This window comes from Rhinopithecus roxellana, chromosome 11, assembly GCF_007565055.1.
Source record: "Rhinopithecus roxellana isolate Shanxi Qingling chromosome 11, ASM756505v1, whole genome shotgun sequence".
Lineage (NCBI taxonomy): Eukaryota > Metazoa > Chordata > Mammalia > Primates > Cercopithecidae > Rhinopithecus > Rhinopithecus roxellana.
Genome location: NC_044559.1, coordinates 21,820,522 through 21,840,932, shown reverse-complemented (window position 1 = coordinate 21,840,932; position 20,411 = coordinate 21,820,522). Strand labels below are relative to the sequence as shown.

Sequence of the window (20,411 nt, the reverse complement as noted above, 5' to 3'; positions counted from 1 at the left end):
TCCCTTCCTTGCGGGGCTGAAAGCTCTCGCCATTCTGGGAACTTTGCCCTGTGTCTCTGCATTCCCAGGGCCTAGCACAGGGCCAGGCACATAGCTGGGTCCCAGGAAGCAGCTGTTGAATGGAATGACAAGGGTGGGTGCCAGAGGCCCTGGCTCTGCTCCTCCTCTCAGGCCACGCATTGGGACATCTGATGACAGGGGCCCCCCTCCCCAGCTTCTCACTGCTCCGGACCCCGCGCACTGGGCAGCATCCTGCACTGCTCCCCAGGTGGCTGCTGCTTGGCTCTGAGCCCCCTGCACCCTCTGCTCAGACCCCAGCTCCAGATGCCTCTGTCTTCCTGTGGGACTCCCAGATGAAACGGACACTGGAACAGGGCTACAGGGTGCCAGCTGGCCTCACTTCCTGGCACCACACAAAGAAAGTGCCAGGCTGCCTGGGTCTGGGGATGGGAGGGGGGCCAGTGGCTGGAGTGAAAATAAAACCGTCCCAGACCACCGAGGCCCTGGGAAAGCATTCGCTTTCCTGGAAGGAGAGGGACCTGTCTGACCTGCCTCTTATAAGGAGGAGGGCTGGACAAAAGGCTAGGAGGTGTGGATTCCAGTCCAGGCCCCGCTGCCAGCAACCTGTGTCACTGGGAGGCCGGCCATTCCTCTCTAAGCCTCTCTGTCCTCATCTGTCTTAGAGTGACACCACCTGCCCTGGCGTGAGCCTAGACAAGGGGCTTAAAGGCTCTGGGAAACATGAATCAGGTCCTGTGCAAGGCCTCCTGGCGGGGCGGGGAGAGGTGGAGGAGGTGTGTAGGGCTTCTCTGTAGAGATGGACGGGTTCAGCTCATGGCCAGACCAGAGGCCGCATTCACAGTAAGGTGTTGATGTCGGCATTTACTCTGTGTGCCAGGCCCAGTTTAAACCACGTACAGGGATCATCTCACTTGGGCCTCACAAAAGCCCTATGTGGTTAGCATCTTACAAATGGGGAAACAGAGGCACAGGGTTTTAAGGAACACTCTGTGTCAGGCAGCATGTGAATCCAGGCAGTCTGGCTCCAAAGCCCAGACTCTTACCACAGACTTTACACCCCGAGTTATTGCTCTTCCCCTAACTCTGCTGCCCCTTGGGCTGCCAAGCCCTGGGAAGAGGGGGCTGTGGGGAGGGGACAGGGTCTGGGTGCTGGGGAATCTGCTCACTACCTGGGTACACGCCCTTGGTACAGCAGCACAGAAGACTGTGGTCTGTTCCACATGTCCCACTATGCGCCCACTCTGGAGAAGCAGGTCCATACTGGTAGGTGTGGGACACAGGAGCAAAGGCAGAGACTTAGGTTCTGGTCTTCGCTCTATCACAAATGAACCCGAGGGCTTGACAGAGGTGACACACCTCTCCTGGTTCACTGAATCACCCTGCAAATGTCAGGCTTGGACCCGCACCTCTATCAGTGGTCAAGAAAGTCTCAACTCCCACCCTTACTACCATACTGAACTCCCACAGCACACCTGGGTTCAAGAGCCGCATGAACACACACCAGAGTGTCTCATGATAAGGACATACCAGAACAGCCAATCATCTTTTCTTCCCAAAGTAATGAAGCATGAGCTATTAGGAAAGCTTTGATAGGATGCAGGCTTCCAATTTCTGTCTACAGGGTTCAGAGCACCTATGATGGGATGGCCATAGTGCTGGGGTAGAGATGGCTGCAGAGGGAACTAGGGTCGGCCAATCTCTTGGCCATGTGGCTGCAGGTGCAGAGAGACTAGTGGACACACCACAGCAGCTGGGGCCTTAGGCCCAGGGGACCCATCCCTGAGCCCTTCTGTAGATCTGGGTGGGAAATGCCCAAGATGTGATGGTGGAATCCACAGCTATCCAGAAGTTGCCAGGAGTATTGGCACACAGGCCCTGTCAGAGGTGTGCAGAGGAACCTATTTTAGGATAATCACCCTGGGCATGCACGCGCACACACACACACACCCTCTGAATACAGAACCTGCACTGGCAGCCTGATTCTTCCTCCATCAACGTCAAAATCCTGCACAACCCACTACTACTTGTTCTGCGTGCAAAGCACCTGCCGTCTGTTCCAACCAGGCTGGCATCTGTGCTCCACTCCTCTCGGGCGCTTTCCTGCCTTGGCCTTCTCCCCACTCAGTGCCTAAGTCCTCCACAGTCGACCCAACAGCTCTGCTCTGACCTTCCTGGTGCAGCCTTTTCAACTGGGGCTCTGATTCATACACGCACTGCCCTAGAGCTGCCTATACTGCTTACAAGCAAAATGCTTCACAGATAGGTGTGTGGCACAGCAGTGAGGACCACGGGACAAAGGAGGTGGACTAGGGTCCAAACCTGATAAACATCTTGAAGCCTCAGTTCCCACTGCTGGAAGGATGGGGATGGCCATAGCCACAGAGTCCTCCCAGGGTAGGGGCAAGGGCATTTCAGGACCCGGTCTAGTATCTGGTACTTTGTGAACTCCTGCTGTTTTTGAGAGGCCCTGGCATACCTTGTGGAATGTAGAACTAGGGGCTGGGCACTGTGTGCCTATAATCCCAGCACTTTGGGAGGCTGAGGTGGGTGAATTGCTTGGGGCCAGGAGTTCAAGACCAGCCTGACCAACATGGTGAGACCCCATCTCTACTAAAAACAAAACTTAGCCAGGCGTGGTGGTGGGTGCCTGTAATCCCAGCTACTCGGGAGGCTGAGGCATGAGAATTGCTTGAGCCCAGGAGGCAGAGGTTGCAGTGAGCTGACATTGTGCCACTGCACTTCAGCCTAGGAGACAGAGCAAGGCTCTGTCTCAACAACACCACAAAGAATGTGGAACTAGGTAGGAGGCGAGGTTGGGGACTGCAGGCATGTGAGGCCAGACCTACCTCAGGGGCCAAGACTCTCCCCTGCTGTAGAGGTGCAATGGAACCAGAGGGGAGACGGGTGCAGGCTCGGCCCCAGGGCTCAGGGAGCAGCCCAGCCTGAACATGCAGACCCTTCCCAATGGGGCCTTGTCCCTGGAAACCTGTCACACAGTGGAAGCACATGGCAGGGGCCGAGGCTCTGGTCAAGGGGTTGAAATAAAGCCTCGACATAGGAGGAAGGGTGAGGCCCCAACCGCCCACCGAGTAACCGACATTTAGGGGAAGGATGAATAAGGAGCTGGCACTTGGCGGCTGCTTACTTTGGCCTGGCAGCAGGAAGCAGGCCTGGAGGTGGCCCGAGCGCCGGGTGGCGGCCTTGATCCCTCTGGCTTTCAGACACATCCATCTGGACCATCCCCACCAACCGTTAGGGAAAGAATTCCTGCAGCCAGGCCATGGGAGGCTTGGAAGCCACTAGGAGCAGGCAGCCAGGAACTGGGGGTGGCTCAAATGGACTGGGATCAAGCAGCCTGCTCTGGGGAGTACGGAAGGCACAGTTAGGTCCAGGCCAGTGCTGGCTGAGGGGGCAGGGGCAGGCTCTTTGAAATGCAAGGAGAAAGACCCTGAAAAACCTCACTGAGTAGTTTTTAAGTGTTTGGAATTTAAAAAAAAAAAAGAAAGAAAAAAAAAAAAAAAAAAGGAAGAGCTGGGTGCAATGGCCCACACCTGTAATTCCAGCACTTTGGGAGGCCAAGGCGTGTGGACCGCTGGAGCCCAGGAGTTTGGCCAATATGGTGAAAGCCCGTCTCTAGAAAAAAATACAAAAATAAAAAATAAAAATAAAAAAAGGGGAGTGGGTGGGAAAACAAACCTCACAGAATTAAAGCTAATCAGGCTGGCTGTGTAGGGGTCTGAGCCACCCCTCAGTTCCTGAGCCCCTGAGACAGAGCAGCAGGGGTCGGACTGGGGTGGGAGGTGAGATTTTGGGCCAGCCTTACTGAGACGAGATCCCAAGGGAGGAGGCTGGGATACGGCTCAGCTCACTTTAGGGGTTCCGTTGGTTTTAGGGAAGAGTGGGAGAGCTGCCTGCAGAGGCCGCGTTGCTTCCTGCCCCTTGGACCTGCAAGCCCTCACCTTCTCCAGTCTTGGAGGTGTTGATGTCGGAGTCATCCCGAGTACCATTCTGGGCCTCCAGGTAGGTGGCAGGGACCCAGCCCTGCTCCTCAGAGGTGCTCACAAACCACCAGCCTGCAGGGAGGACAAGAAAGAATAGGACTGTGAGAGACTGCAGGGCAACAGGCGTGGCTCGGGGGCCAGGACGAGGAGGGAAGGAGAGGCACAAGAAGTGGAGCATGGAGCCAGATGGCCTGGGCACCCAGCAAATGGCTGGCCCAGCTCCAGCCTTGAGGAGCCTGCATCTGTTCTAAGGCAGGAAAGACCAGCACACTCCCTGAGAAGTGGGACGAATAAACTGCGACCCACACTAACCAATGTCTGATGGAAAATGAAATAGACAGTGATATGTCCAGTGTGTGAAAATTCATCTTGTAGGAAAGGCCAAGGGAGCTCCGGCCATACAGAGAGACCATTTATGGTCTTTCAAACCCATTAGGATGCTGGTTTGCCTGGAGCTTGGCTGCCTTCTCAGCTTTCAAAGGCATCCAGACTAAGTGCCTCACAGACAGTGTCTAACAGTCAACGGCTGCCTTTTCCCCATCACGGGTCAGTGGTACCGTTGCATTGGCGCCACTCACAGCTGCCCTTTAAGTGTGTTGACGTTTCGGTCGCAGTAAGTGGGCACTGCATCCTCACACGATGCTTGAAGATCATGGCCAAGTGATAAGACCTCATTCATACAAAGTCCTCTGAGCACCCAGGTCTTGGACTCCACTGCCTTTGGTCCCTTCCGAGAAGGTCCTCTTCACACGGTCCTGTCTTCCTCCTCATCCCTTCTTCCCTGATACTTCTTTGCCCCCAAATGTAATTTGGTACTGATTCTCTTTTTTGCTTATGGCCCAGTTCTCCATTTCCTGTCTGGAGAACTCAAGGCTTCTCCCTGGGCAGCACTTGAGGCTGCAGCGAGTGACCACCCAAGGATCTAGGAGGCATGTTGGTGGGGGGAGGCTCTCTGATAGCTGCTGTGAAAACAATGGAGAGGAGAGGAAAACTGCCAGGTACCACTGCACAGTCGTGGGGAGACCTCAAGGACTTAGAACCCCAGCTCATCTTCTAGGTCTTCAACTAGGTCCTCACCGTCCCGTATGACAGGTCTGGGCTTGCAAACAGCCAGCAGTCTAGTCCTGAATGCCCTCTGTCTCTCCTACCCTTTCTGGGGAGTTCCACAACCCTCTGCTTGCAGCTCTGCGAAGCCCATGAAATGCCCTGGACCAGGAGTCTGGACTGTTGAGGTCCAGGCCTCTGTGGCTCTGGCACCTCAGGAGGGCCACTGCCCTTTTAGGGTCTCGGTGTCCTCCTCTCTGGAGAGGGGTTATCTCTGAGCTACTGGCTCAAATACCATGATCTAGGGCCCTGCGGGCTGCCTGGGACAGCCCACAGACTCCTCTGTCCCCTCTGCCTGGGACAGCCCACAGACTCCTCTGTCCCTCTCTGCCTGGGACAGCCCACAGACTCCTCTGTCCCTCTCTGCCTGGGACAGCCCACAGACTCCTCTGTCCCTCTCTGCCTGGGACAGCCCACAGACTCCTCTGTCCCTCTCTGCCTGGGACAGCCCACAGACTCCTCTGTCCCTCTCTGCCTGGGACAGCCCACAGACTCCTCTGTCCCTCTCTGCCTGGGACAGCCCACAGACTCCTCTGTCCCTCTCTGCCTGGGACAGCCCACAGACTCCTCTGTCCCTCTCTGCCTGGGACAGCCCACAGACTCCTCTGTCCCCTCTGCCTGGGACAGCCCACAGACTCCTCTGTCCCTCTCTGCCTGGGACAGCCCACAGACTCCTCTGTCCCTCTCTGCCTGGGACAGCCCACAGACTCCTCTGTCCCTCTCTGCCTGGGACAGCCCACAGACTCCTCTGTCCCTCTCTGCCTGGGACAGCCCACAGACTCCTCTGTCCCTCTCTGCCTGGGACAGCCCACAGACTCCTCTGTCCCTCTCTGCCTGGGACAGCCCACAGACTCCTCTGTCCCCTCTGCCTGGGACAGCCCACAGACTCCTCTGTCCCTCTCTGCCTGAACAGCCCACAGACTCTGTCCCTCTCTGCCTGGGGTTAGAGAAGAGAGGTAACAGGATCACTTCCAGAGAACCCTGGGTCAGGCCCTCTGCTCCCTGTGCCCATCTCCCTCCCCTAGGCTCTGCCAACCCTGGAGACCACAACCTTCTCTTATGACACAACCCATACACGCCTGAAAAAAGGCAACCTGGGCCGATGAGTCACAAGCCGCCAGAGTCAGGAAGATCTGGGGATGTGCCCCCACTGCAGGTGAAGCAATGCCACTGGTCCGATTCCTCTACCTCCTGCTCTTGCTCCAAACCCTGTGTCTCCCAGATTGCCCACTTCTCAGACTGTCTGTGCCCGGGCCACTTACTGCCACATTTATTTCATAAACATGTACATAGGTGAATGAGACACTGTGGCATCGAGGGGCTGTAGAGCCTTGATTGGAGCCTAAGCAGCCTGGCCTCTAACCCCTACACTCTGCTGTCTGCGCAGGACCAGGATAGGCAGGCAATCTCCAGGGTGAGAAGCCCACACCAGTTCTCAGGTAAACTCTCTACCCCAGGCCCCTGAGACCTCCTGCACTGGGACATTGGTTTGAGGTTGGAAGAGGGCAGGTGGGCATCATGGGCGTGCTGGATAGGTCTCTGGATCACAGAAAAAGGTAGGTACCTCTTTGGAGAGAACAGCTGAAGTCACTGAGCAGCTCATGGTTACAGGCAGGTGCTAGAACCCACTGGTTGGGGACAGGGCAGCAGCCACTGGCAGGTCAGAGACTTCTGGACACACCACTAAAACTTATTGTCATTTCCCTGGCCTCCGGGGCTGGAGGTGGTTATTAGAGCACCAGACATCTGTACTCACTCAACTTGTGGGTGATGAGACTGCTTCCAGGTGGGCTGTAATTATGGGAACTCAGGAAGGGTCCAGACCATGCTTGGGCATGCAGTACCCTTGAGAGCTAGCTGTAGTGGGCAATGGATTCCCACACTGGGGCCAAAGTCAGGCTGGAGGAGGTGGACCCTGGCACCTAGGGAGCCCCCATCTGACCTCTACTCGCACCTTGGCTGTTCCGACATTTGGATAAACAAGAGGCACCATTCCTTCCACATTCGGCTATTGGGAGGAAAGCCAGTAGGACCCATTCGTTGACGTGGTGGAAGGGGTTTCACTGTCTACTTCCCTTGACCCAGGAAAAGCCCAACCTCCACTAGTCAAGGAGTCCCAGGGCTCTGTCTCCATGAGAATGCCCAACAAGCTTTCCATGTCTACCCTTTACAGAGACGTCCAGCAGAGGCAAAGGGCCTAGGCCTGTCTACCTGGGGAGAGGAGGGGAGAAGCAGCAATGGATGCAGGGAGCCTTTCAGCTGCCTTATGGCCCTGGGCCTGGAGTGGATATCTGCCTTCGTTCCCTCTGCCCAATTCAGGTTGGGAAAATACTACAGAGGCTTGCATGTCAATTCCCCTACCTTTTGCCTGAAGGTGGCTGGAGGTCACCCTCATCTTGCCCACAGCCACTTGCACATTCTGAACCCAGCATGGGGCACTGAGAGGGCTGCCTGGAGCAGCACCCCCGTCCTCCCTGATGCTCAGGCCAGCATGGTTTGATTGCTCAGAAGCTGTGGCTGATGGAGGCCCCAAAGCAGCCAGAGGGCATGGACTTCGCAAGGGGCTCTGCGTGGGATGTTTTTCCCCCTTCTTGAGCCTCTGGGGGAGCACTCTCAGGAACCCCAGTGGCTTCTGCCAGGAAGCACCAGTCCCAGCTGTTCTCCCACAGACACTGGCTAGAGGTCACAGAGCAGGGCTTTCCTGTCTCCCTGGGCTGTCATGTGACCCTGCCTCCTTTACCACAGATGTAGGCACATCTGGCCACTCATCTCCTGATTAGTCTGTCATCTCTCTGGACACTGTTGATGGTTCCAAGCAAAGCTACTCAGGGGCTTTTTTAGGAGCAAACATGGGTGCTTTGATGATCTGAAACCTGAGTCCTACAAAACTCAGGAATTGCAGGGGGCATATGGGGTGAGAAGGCCTGAGAATTAAGTCAATAAAGCAGCAGCAGAGTCAAGAGCCAGAAGCGCTGGCTTGTGCCTATAATGTCAGCTGTTTGGGAGGCTAAGGTGGGTCACTTGAGGCCAGTTCAGCCTGGACAACATAGCAAGACCCCCACCCCCTTCTCTTAAAGAAAAAAGGAAAAGATAAATCTCCCTTATCCACATGGGATACATTCCGAGACCCCCAGTGGATGCCTGAAACTGCAGATAGTACCAAGCCCTTATATATACTATTTTTTTCCTATACATACATGCCTATGAAGAAGTTTAACTTATAAATTTAAGGCCAGGAGTTCAAGACCAGCCTAGGCAACAAAGTGAGACCCTATCTCTACCAAAAAGTTTAAAATTAGCTGGGTATAGTGGCACACACCTGTAGTCCTAGCTACTTGGGAGGCTGAGGTGGGAGGATCGCTCAAGCCCAGGAGCTTAAGGCTGCAGTGAGCTATGATCGTGCCACTGCACTGCAGCCTCGGTGACAGGGCAAGACTGCCTCTAAGAAAATAAATAATTTATAAATTTAATAATAAATAGAAATTTACAAGTTAGGCGCAGGAGATTAACAATAATTAATAAAATAGAACAATTATAACAATATGCTGTAATAAAACTTATGTGAATGTGGTTTCCATCTCTCAAAATACTGTAATATTTTCTGACCATGGTTAACCTCAGGTAGCTGAAACCATAGAGAGCAAAACTGCAGACGGCTGGGGGGACTACTGCATCTGGAGCTGGGTTTCAGTCATTTGAACAGAGACAGTCCTCGCTGATGCCACCCCTAACAATCACTAAGCATCATGACTGAAGATCCCCCATCGCGAACTAAATCCGAGGAACAGAAGTCAACTGGGCACCTGCCACAGACCTCAGGAGGGAAGGACAGAGCCCATCAAGCCATTCTGGGCATGTGGTCACCCCCCCAAATTTCTGCTCACCAGGATGTAACCCCCAATAATCCCAAAGAGCTGATACCACAATTCCCAACTCGGAGTCACTTATAGGAGGCTCTTGAAAGCTGAGGCTCTCACATGCCTTCCCAGGTCCAGGTTCTAATGTCAGTAGTGGTCAGGTGGGGGTGGTTCATGCCTGTAATCCCAGCACTTTGGGAGGCCAAGGTGGGAGGACTGTTTGAGCCCAGGAGTTCAAGACCTGCCTGGGCAGCATAGCGAGATCCTGTCTCTTACCAAAAAATGTTGATAGCACACAGTTCCAGTTCCCATGTCTCATCCTGACACTTCTCGCACTAACCACCTTAGGTGGTGGTATATATCTGTGGTCCCTGCTACTTAGAGCCTGAGGTGAGAGGATGGCTTGGGCACAGGAGGTTGAGGCTGCAGTGAGTCGTGATCACACCACTGCACTCCAGCCTAGGTGACAGAGCGAGACCCTACCTAAAAAAAAAACCAACCACATACCCTTGTCCACACCTCCCCCAGCACACTTCCTCTCCGCCACTGCACTCTCAGATCCTGTGGGAAAGAAACGCCTCTGCATGCGTTGGAGGGGCTCACTAGCTGATGCCTGAGCCCTTCAGGGGAGCTGGGCCACATCCAGGGGTTCAGGTTTTGCTTGCTCCTCAGTGGCGCACCAGTGACTTTGGTCAGGAGCCCTGGTTGCCACAATTGACGTCTGAGCTGCTGGCACCTGGCAGAGGCCTGTCAGCAGCCATGGGTGGGGTCAGCCCAGGGAGTCTTTCCAAGAGGTCCAACAGTGTGACTCACGCCAGGCTTCCTGGAGGTCTGCATAGAGCCAGGGTGGGCGCCTCTGCTCATGTTAACCTGTGCCCACCTAGGTGGTAATTGAGCCTATCTTTGCTCAGTGGAGTGCCCACAGCCAAGCTGGTGGCAGGCTCTTCTCTGCAGCTGTCATCTCCCCTAGCATCAACAGAGCCTGGGCCGGGTGCGGTGGCTCACGCCTGTAATCCCAACACTTTGGGAGGCCAAGGTGGGCAGATCACAAGATCAAGAGATTGAGACCATCCTGGCCAACATGGTGAAACCCTGTCTCTACTAAAAATACAAAAAGTAGCTGGGCATGGTGGTGTGCGCCTATAGTCCCAGTAACTTGGGAGGCTGCATCAAGGGAATCGCTTGAACCTGGGAGGTAGAGGATACAGTGAGCTGAGATCACACCACTGCACTCCAGCCTGGCAACAAGTGAGACTCTGTCTCAAAAACAAACAAAAAAACCAAACCTCCCCCGCCGCCAATAAATAAATAAATAAATAAGTAAATAAATAAATAAAACAGAGCCTGACACAGGAAGGATCTGAGACCTGAAGCCACACAGCCCCACTCTGTACATGCTGGAGCTGGCATGGCAAGCCCAGGCTGTTGAGGATGAAAGTCTCAGCCCCGGCGGGGTGCTGTAATCCCAGCACTGTAATCCTGTAATCCCAAAGCCTGTAATCCCAGCACTTTGGGAGACGCAGGCAGATGGATCGCTCGAGGCCAGGAATTTGAAACCAGCCTGGCCAACATAGTGAAACCCTGTCTCTACTAAAAATACAAAAATTAGCCGGGTGTAGCGGCCCATGCCTGTAATCCCAGCTACTGGGGAGGCTGAGGTATGAGAATCACTTGATCCCGGTAGTCGGGAGGTTGCAGTGAGCCAAGATCATGCCATTGCATTCCAGCCTGGGTGACAGAGTGAGACTCTGTCTCAAAAACAAAAACAAAAACAAAAAAACGCTGGGCGTGGTGGCTCATGCCTGTAATCCCTATAGCACTTTGGAAGGCTAAGGCAGGCAGATCACTTGAGGTCAGAAGTTCAAGACCAGCCTGGCCAACATGGTAAAACCGTGTCTCTACCAAAAATACAAAAAAATTAGCCAGGTGTGGTGGTGGATGCCTGTAATCCCCGCTACTCGGGAGGCTGAGGTATGAGAATCGCTTGAACCCGGGTGGTGGAGATTGCAGTGAGCCGAGATCGTGCCATGGCACTCCAGTCTAGGCAATGGAGCAAGACTCTCTCCAAAAAAAAAAAAAAAAAAAAAAGACTCAGCTCAAGTCTTGACGGCACAGTGGGAGAACAGGGTTCTAATAGGATCCTAAGTTGCTATTAAATATCCTAGGGTGAGGAGCTCCTGGTCAGCAGTTAATGTGGTCCAGCCACTGTAGAAGCTTCTGGTGCAGCAGAAATGCTGAGGTGGGAAGAACTCAGAGACAATCCTGGGCACATCCCTGGGCCACCCACACCGTCTGAGAGGCAGACTGCCATGCTGCCCTGCCCCGCGGCCCCCTCTGCCGTACATTCGGCTCCACAGCAAGTTTTGGCCCAGCTCTCCTTGTGCGCTGAGGCCTGTGTGGCAGAGGTAGGAGCGGGGGGCCAGGCCTGCTCTGCCCCCGGGAGCTTCCAGCTGCCTGTGAGTGCAGACCCACCCGCCATCCCGGATCCCTGGCTCCTGGGGAAGGAAAGCAGCAGGACTTACATGGAAAGCTTGCCCAAGAATGAAGAAGAGGAGAAGAGGATACCTCCAGTGGAGAAGAGACCCAGATCCTGGGATCAGGAGGCCTTTGGAGCCAAGGAGAAAGGCCTTGTGTGCTTGGACATGATATACACATAGCACCAAGGCCGTGTCTGTACATGTGTGTATCACACACATTTACAGCTGAACACTGAGCAGGGCGGTCTGTGTTAGGCACTTGCTCTACATATATTACTTTATTCACACTTCAAGGATCTTGAGAAATAAATGTTCTTGTCATCATCCATCCCGCTTTGCAGATGAGGACTCTAGGCTTCACAACCAGGGAGTCCAGCTGCAGAACCCAGGTTCTTAGCCACTGTCAGCAGATAAGGTACAGGTCTGTTGCACGCACAAGGGTAAGGTGACTCCTTGAGAATGTATGGCCCTGAATATTGGTACTTTACACAGACACCTGAGAGTGGACACGTCTCTGAGCAGGAGAGATGCCAGCCTGCATGTGCCTGGGTGTCAATGTGTACAGCTGACGGTCCTCTGGGAACAGAGGTAATAATTAGGGATACTGAGTCAGAAAGACTCGAAGTCAGGTCCTGGCTTGCTGCTTCCCAGCTGTGTGACCTTAGGAAAGTTACTAAACCTTTCTGAGTCTCAGTCACCCTCTTTGTAATGACAGTAATGAATGGGGCGTATTTCCTGATGAGGTTGTTGACGGGAATAAAGGAAATACTGCAGGGAGGTAGCTTAGGTTGAGCTATTATCCACATGGCGGTAGTCGTTAATCACTAGAGGGTCAGCACCCATAGGTGGCCAGGTGGTGTCTGTGCCATGCACAAGCAGAGGACAGCCTACGCATATCAGGAGGCACTCGCTTATCTCGGGAAAGTGACTTGATCGTGTGTAGGCGTGTGCCCACGCATCTGCTCTAAGCTGGGGTTTTAGGGCTGTCTTCAGGGGTTTCAGAAGGATGGAAGGAAGTGGACTGAGAAAGTGGCCCTATCTGTGCCCAGGTTTGGGGGCAGCTGTTCTCTGGCTGGCTGCCACACCTGGCTTCCTCCCTGAGAAGTCAACCCTGGTTTCCAGGTACAAAGGAAGCAGGATCTTTTTGGGAGGTGGGGCAGGGAGCTTGGTGGCAGCAAGAGATAGTGGGGACCCTTCCAAAGGGCCTGGGCTGGCTGGGAGCCCCCTTAGTGCACCCTCCAGCCCAGCCTGGCAGCCAGGCCCTCTGATGCCCACCAGGTCGTTTGATGCCTGCCAGGACCTTGCTTAGGCAGGTCTTCTGGCCTGGAGTGCCTTTATGCTGAGATGACCCCTTCCAGACAGGGGCCAGGGAAGGGGCTACCACGCTCATTCCCTTGAATGGGAAACTGCAGCCTGTTTTAGAGGAACCCTGAGAGAGGACCCCAGGTACACATGGTGTGTGGTGGAAACCTTTATTCTAGAGTCTCTTGCCCTGGTCTTCAGGGCTAAACCCCAAGACCGGAGAATTTGTTTAGAATCCCAAACTGGACAATACCCTGAAGCTGCCTCACTTGGCCTCTCCTCCCATCGGGCCCTGTCTCTGCAATGCCAGAAGACCAGGGCCCAGCCCTTTCCAGGTGGCAGAGGCCCAGAAAGAACGAACATGTACCCTGGCATTTGCAGCCAGCCCTGCTCTGTGGGCCTCAAGTAACAAGCCACTTTGCAATGACCCAGGGGCTAAGGAGAGGAGAAGGCAACATGGGGGGTTCTGGCCAGCACCTCCAGCTCAGGGCAGGGAAGGGAGGATGTCCTAGCCCCAGGAGGGAGAAGCTCGGGCCCAAGCACCAGGTCCTCCCTCTCTCCAGGCTGAGCATCTTCAGTGCACTGGCCCAGCAGAGTCCACCTGTTTGGCCAATTTCAAAGCTCTCTCAAATTGACTGATGCTGACACCAGGGGAGGGAGGGAAAGAGCAGAGATGGAGCCAGGCGTGGTGGCTCACACCTGTAATCCCAGCACTTTGGGAGGCCGAGGCGCGCAGATCAAGAGGTCAGGAGATCGAGACCATTCTAGCTAACACAGTGAAACCCCATCTCTACTAAAAATACAAAAAAATTAGCCGGGCCTGGTGGCAGGCGCCTGTAGTCCCATCTACTCAGGAGGCTGAGGCAGGAGAATGGTGTGAACCTGGGAGGCGGAGCTTGCAGTGAGCCGAAGTCGAGCCGCTGCACTCCATCCTGGGCGACAGAGCAAGACTCCGTGTTAAGAAAAAAAAAAAAAGGGTAGAGATGGAAACTGAGGGAAAGATTGACACACACACAGAGAGACAGAGGGAAATGAAAGAGTGAGCCAGACAGAGTGAGAGGCCAGGAGAGGGACCAGGGCCTTAGCCTCTCCAGGAATGGGGGAGCCTGGCTGAGGGCAGCAGGAAGTGACGGGCACTCCCAGGCCACTGCTGTCCCCAGGGTGACTAGGCCACAATGGCCTCCTTAAGGAGGGAGAATAATGAGCTCGTTAGGGCCAGAGTGAGGCCAGCTGCACACAATTAGGATGTTAATAAAGTCCTCTGAGGTCACGCCTTGGCCTAGGACAAAACAGCTGGTAGGGGGAGGGGAGACCCCCACTCCTTCCTCTCCCTCTGAAATCCTCTCGTCCTCCCGACCCCCCACCCTCCCAGCCCTGTTCAGCCCGGGATTGCACCCAAGGATGCTTCTTAACCCCTTCTTCCTAGACAGACCTCGGTTAGGATCCTAGCTTTACCACTCACTGTTGGCGTGACCTGGGGTAGGTCACTGGCCCTCTCTGAGCCTCACTGGCACTGGTAATATTAAGTACCTGGGGATGTCCAGTGGCATCAGGAACATACAGTGTATGCAATACCCAGAGATTTTCACCAGCAAGTATTTCCCGAGCACCTGGTATGGGCCAGGTCCTGTTCCACGCACGAGGACACTGCAGTGAACAACACCCATCCGGGACTCAGGCTTTCCTCCCCCATCACCCAGGCATGGCACATGCGGGGCTCGATTGCCACCTGTGTCCTGGCCCTGAGGCCTGCTGGAGAAGGCTGGACTTCAGGCTCTGGGCACAAACCCAGAGGATTTCGAGGCAGGATGAGATTCAGAGCTTGGAGTTTGGAAAAACCCAGGAGGCTTTAGGTGACTTCCAGGCTTCATGTTTTCCTTTCCCATGAGTTACTCTCGCTCCTTCACATCTGGCCTAACACCAGGTAATTCAGAGCTCAGAATGTGGGCTGTGCTCATTTCATGCCCAGATCTATGTAAGGGTTTTGGTGTCCAGGTGGGGAAGGGTGCATGGTGGAGCTAGGAAAAGAAGAGGACAGGCCCTTCCTCAAACTCCTCCTCATACGGGCTCGGGGTGGGGGAACAGCAGCAGCCCGCTTCCAGAACCCTCAGCCAGCACCCTGACCAGCTTCCCAAAGCGCCTCTATTCATGATTTAAACCTGAGCTCAGACCTTGACCCTTTGGAAGGGTGATCTTCCTAGGCATTCCAAGTTCTTTGCTTGGTGCGGGTTTGAAGAATGGAATAGGGTATTTGCAAGCGCCAAGTGGCGGAGGGTGGGAAGACACTGAGAGGAGGAAGGGGCTGAGGGCATCCTGGACAGACGCATAGCACCAGCACTGCCCACCTACCCATACCACACCCGGCACAAGGCTGGATCCAAGGGAGTGCTTCTGTCCTGGACCCAGCCTGACCCCTTTCTCATGACCTCCAGGCAGATCTAAGGCTTCTGCCTTTGTGGAACCAGATAAGCTGGAAATGCAGGCTGTCTGTGGGTGCTGTGCCTTTAAGCCCAGCGAAAGGCCGCCCACCCTCGGCCAGGCCTCCCCTGGTCAGAAAGCCCCGTCACTGCAGCTCTTGCCAAGACACGCGCCTCCACGGTCCAAAGCAAACAGGAGCGAGCGAGAAACTCCCCCAGTCCCTCCTGTGTGCACCCACGCAGCCCCTGCCTTCATGAGCCACTCAACCGATCCTACCTGATGCCCACCCTGCTCCACTGCCCAGAGCCTTCCCTCCCCTAGGTGGGCTCTGAGGCCACCAGGGACCCAGAACCTCCCCTGGGCGCCTGGGGCCTGGATTCCAAGACCATTAGCACAGGCTGCTACGTCACCATTTGGAAGGCTCCGTGGAGTCCGTGTCAAGGAAGCCTGGGCTGCTGCCACCTCCCCACTCGGCTCCAGCCTGCCCACCTCACCGAACAGGCCCAGAAGCCGGTGCTAGGCTAGGTCCCTGCCAAGCCCACAGGGCTCTGGTGGGTCTGAGCAGACTGAGGTCATAGGTGAGGCACCCAGAAAAAGGCCTGACTGACAAGCATCACAGGCAGAGAGGGACACATGGTTAAATGACAGGTAGCAGAGAACGGTTTCCAGCGAGGGCTCCAGAGCCAGGCTGCCTGGGATTGAGGCCCAGCTCTGCTACTTGCCAGCTGCATGAATGTGGGCAATTGCCTCAATTTTCTCATCTGCAAAACCGACCCAAAGTACCCACATCTCAGTGTTGTTATGAGGATTAGAGGAGCTAATCCTTGAAAAGCCTTCAGAATCGTGCCTGATTGGAATCAGAATAGTGCCTTCAGACGAGTGCAAGTCACAAAGCGCCAACATGAAGTGGAATTCTAAAGAAGGAACCAAGACCTCAATGCACCTGGGTGACTGGGGCCGGGGCTGGGCAGGGAAGTAGGTAGGTCTTAGGTGTCTGGAGTCTCAGGGGGAGAGAGAGACCCTCGTGGTGTCACTGTCATTTAGCCTTGACCTCAGAAGGTCTCTACTGACAACGTGTGGGTCTGATCTGTGCCTGGCATGGGTGGGGGTCGGAGACAGGTTGAGGTGGAGATTACAAGATGGCATGAGGCCTCCCCAGGAGCTGCAGAGCAGTGGAAGGATGAGAAGGGCGGCTGCTCGCAGGGGAGACTTGGCACAAGACTGCTTGTGCTGGGTGCAGCAGGGCGACCCAGACAGCCCCGTGCAGTGGACATGGCAGTGGGTGATACAATGCTTGCCAAGGAACTGGAAATATCCAGAGATGAGACTGACTAGACAGGGAAGAATTCTTAGAGGAAAAGAGACTTGAATTGAACCTCAGAGTGACAGGCTGCATGAGCTTACTCTAACGGCTTCATAGGGGATTATTCTAGATGAAAATGAGGCATTCGAGGCCGGGCACAGTGGCTCACGCCTATAGTCCTAGCACTTTGGGAGGCCGAGGCAGGTGGATCATGAGCTCAAGAGAACGAGACCATCCTGGCCAACATGGTGAAATCCTGTCTCTACTAAAAATACAAAAGTTAACTGGATGTGGTGGCGTGTGCTTGTAGTCCCAGCTACTTGGGAGGCTGAGGCAAGAGAAACACTTGAACCCGGGAAGCGGAGGTTGCAGTGAGCCAAGATCATGCCACTGCACTCCAGCCTGGTGACAGAGTGAGACTCTGTCTTAAAAAAAAAGAAAGAAAGAAAAAGAAAATGAGGCACTCACCTCAAGCTGCTGCCCTCTCTCAGTCCCATTATTAAGCAGAGCACAGAGGCGTGAGCTGGCGCCCAGGTTCCTAAACAGAAGGTGCTCAGGAAAGATGGAAGATGCAAGAAGGTAAACTCTAATGTCACGATTGTAAATGATGTGGATGGTGAGAGAGATCTGCTGTCAAGGGTGAGACGATGGAAGATGGCAGTCAGGGAAGGAGAGTGGGACGGGAAGGGGTGGCCCGCTAAGAATCCATTCAGGACACTTACATTCCCAGAGGTGGAGCCCTAAGGACATGCTCAGGGGAACAAAAAGGGTGTTTTCCATGCTGTTCCAGCAGGAGAAAGATTAAGAAAGGGTGAAGTCAGCCAGGCACAGTGGCTCACGCCTGTAATCCCAGCACTTTGGGAGGCCGAGGCGGGTAGATCACCTGAGGTCAGGAGTTCGAGACCAGTCTGGCCAACACAGCGAAACCCCATTTGTACTAAAAATACAAAAATTAGCCAGGTGTAGTGGCACAGGCCTGTAATCCCAGCCAATTGGGAGGCTGAAGCAGGAGAATTGCTTGTACCTGGGAGGCGGAGGTTGCAGTGAGCCAAGATTGCACCACACTGCATTGTAGCCTGGGTGACAGAGCATGACTCCATCTAAAAAATTTTTTTAAAAAGAAAGAGCTAAGTCTCTTTCCTGAGGAGGGTGTGCACAGGGAGGAGGGGTCTCCTGGGCTCCTGTCCGCAGCTCAGCATTCACTCTCAGAAGGAAGGTTCGCTCTCAGAAGGGTCAGCCTGGCACACTGACCTGGAGAGGGTAAGTGGACCCCAGGCAGAGGTAGGGACAGCACGGACAGGCTGCCTCAACACACTCTCACCAGCTGGCTGCACAGAAAGGTCCCAAGAGCACTTGACAAAGAGCCCTCCACTCATCATCAGCAATCGTGGGAGACATGGAGATGGGAGCAACACCCAAGGACACAAAATGGGCAACGGTCCCAGCTTTTAAAGAAGAAGGTGGTGAATTCCAGAGTAGAGAAGGGCAGCGTCATTGCTGGTCACGGTTAAGTAAAACATGGACTCCCTGAGGAATGCTGGGAGAGCCTGGGAAGGGGGTCTGCACACTCGCCCGGGCAATGTCGGACAGAGGGTGCACCGGGAAGAAAGGGGGCCTGGCAGTGAGTGAGCTACTGGACTGGTGGGCCCGGGATGTGTCACAGCTGAGACCTCCAGGCCCTTGTGTCTCTCATGATCCCCCAGGGCCCTGGGGGCTACAGGGCGGCACTGACAGATCCACAGCTCGAGGGCCGGCACAGTCCAACAGGGCGGAGTGGCTCCAATGGGAACCTGTCCTGTTGGATGTTTTAATCAACCCAGGATGAGGACAGAGACACAGTACTGGCAGCACGATCTCATTTAGCAAAAGCTGTGCCAGGATTAGGAGCCAAAAAAGAGGTCTGAACAGATGGTAATGACAGCTCAAATCTGACAAGATGCAAAGTCTTAAATGGAGAGACAAAAGGACATGGCTTAGTATGAGGATCTTCAAATTTACTGTTCAAACTTTTTGGAGCAAATGGAAGGGCAATACCAATATGAACAGTCATGATGCCAAAATCTTAGGTGCAAGCCGGGAGGGTCCAGGCAGCCTGAGGTGTGCAGGTCCCCCTCCTGGCAGTGAGGATGAGAAAGGAGTTCTGAGGACTGTGTGTTCAGTATGTCTTGGGGCAGAAGTCTGTCCCCAGATCTGTGAAATCTTAGGCTGCCTTAGGAAACTCAGAACGGGGGTCTTACCCAGGGAGTGTGGTAAGAAGGGGAGGTGCCAGGATTGGCACTCAGGTCTGATACGCAGTACAGCATTCATTCGGCGGCCCTGAAAACCACTCCAGCTCAGCTGTTCATTGCTTTCCAGAAGGAAACCAGCAATGCCTGCTTTATTATGCCCCAAATTTCCATCTGACAGATGAGCCAAGAAACCCAGTCCCTCATCTGCTTCTCCTCCACTCCACTGGTGTCCACCGAGCCCTGAGTCTTGGAAGAGTCGAGGATATGGCTTTTCCCACTCCTCGTGGAGAGGTGGTTTGCAGGCTTGCCTCCAAGGTGCCTCTCCTCTAAGCCCACATGGTAGGGCAAGGCAGGGTCACCCAGGTTGAAAGAGCGTTCTGGCACGAGATCTCACCCAAGGGCAAGAGTGACTTTGAATCAGCTTTCCTCAAACCTCAGGTATTTCCACACCACACACAACTTTTGCTATATCCTTGAATTACATATACTGTGGTTCATATAACATACACAGATGTGCCTTGACTTACAGTGGGGTTACGTTCTGATAAAGCCATCATTAAGTTGAAAATATCCCAAGTTCAAAATGTACTAATACCCCCATTGACCCATCATAAAGCTGAAAAATTGTAAGTCACACCATCATAAGTCTGGAAACGGACTGTATTTTTAAAGCAATTTGCCTTTTTTTTTTTTTTTTAACTTTAAGAAAGAAATCTGCTAAGGAAACTTCAGATCGCCACCATGAATAAACAACGAGGACCACTGGCTCCAACAGAAAAGCACACACGATGAAAACAAAGCTATGTAGTACATTTGAACTGTGCCACAAATGAAGAGGCTGAGTCTGTGGCCCGCTCCCTCTTTGCTACCAAGATTTACTAGACAGGAGTTAAAGATCATCGAACATCAAACTGCAACAAGTCAGAAGGCTTGGAAGAGAACTGCAGTGAGACAAACTTTTCCCACTGTGTGACACAGAAGGATTGATACTGCCTCTCTGCCACCTAAGATCCTCCCATGTATCATGGTGTTGGGTAGACTACAGCTTTAGGAAGCCAACCTCAGACCAGTATGGTGCCTGGTCCTTCACATTGGCTGAAGGAAGAGGCTGAAGAATGAGGCTTAAGTTCCCATTGGTGAGATGGGAGTATGAAATAGCATGTATATACTACCAGTGTTGTGGTGAGAAAAAGAGAAGAAAAGAATGGAAAGTACCCAGCAATGTGCCTGGTGCTTAATATATCTATTTGCAGCCTGGAGAAGAGAGCTGTGGTCACTTGAAATATAAAGGTTATCCTTATCCATTTAACTAGCTTACTCCAGTGCCTAAGATGCGTACATGTATGAGTTTGTATATTTTTTTCCCTTTCTCTATTTGCTAAAAATGGAAGCTTCTTGGCCCCAAAATGGAGTTGGTTTCAACTAAAAGCTGTAGGCTGACAACTATCCCCTTCCTCCCAGCTGAGTTCAGCCCCTCTTCAATTGGGCAAAAATAAAACGGGGACAATTTAGACTTTAAAGACCATCTCCATAAACAAAACAAACCCACTCCACAATTTGTCTAGGGCATTCCTCCCTCCAAAGCCTCCTTATTTAATTTCTGGGGAATTTTAAATAGAGGGCTTGCAAAAATCCAGTACCGCCTGACGTCAGCAGCTCTCTGACAACGTGGATTCTTCTGCTTGGTGTGGGGAGCAGCC

The 20,411-nt window shown here is 53.7% G+C and overlaps 1 protein-coding gene across 6 annotated transcripts in view; it reads right to left on the bottom strand.

Annotated features, from left to right (window-relative positions):
* SH3PXD2A (SH3 and PX domains 2A) overlaps nucleotides 1-20,411 on the bottom strand; it is a 259,285-nt gene that overhangs the window by 26,676 nt on the left and 212,198 nt on the right. For all 6 annotated transcript variants that reach the window (XM_030940384.1, XM_030940379.1, XM_030940380.1 and 3 more), the window contains one exon: nucleotides 3,981-4,094. In XM_030940384.1, the coding sequence (XP_030796244.1) occupies nucleotides 3,981-4,094 (114 nt within the window). The remainder of the gene's footprint in view (nucleotides 1-3,980; nucleotides 4,095-20,411) is intronic.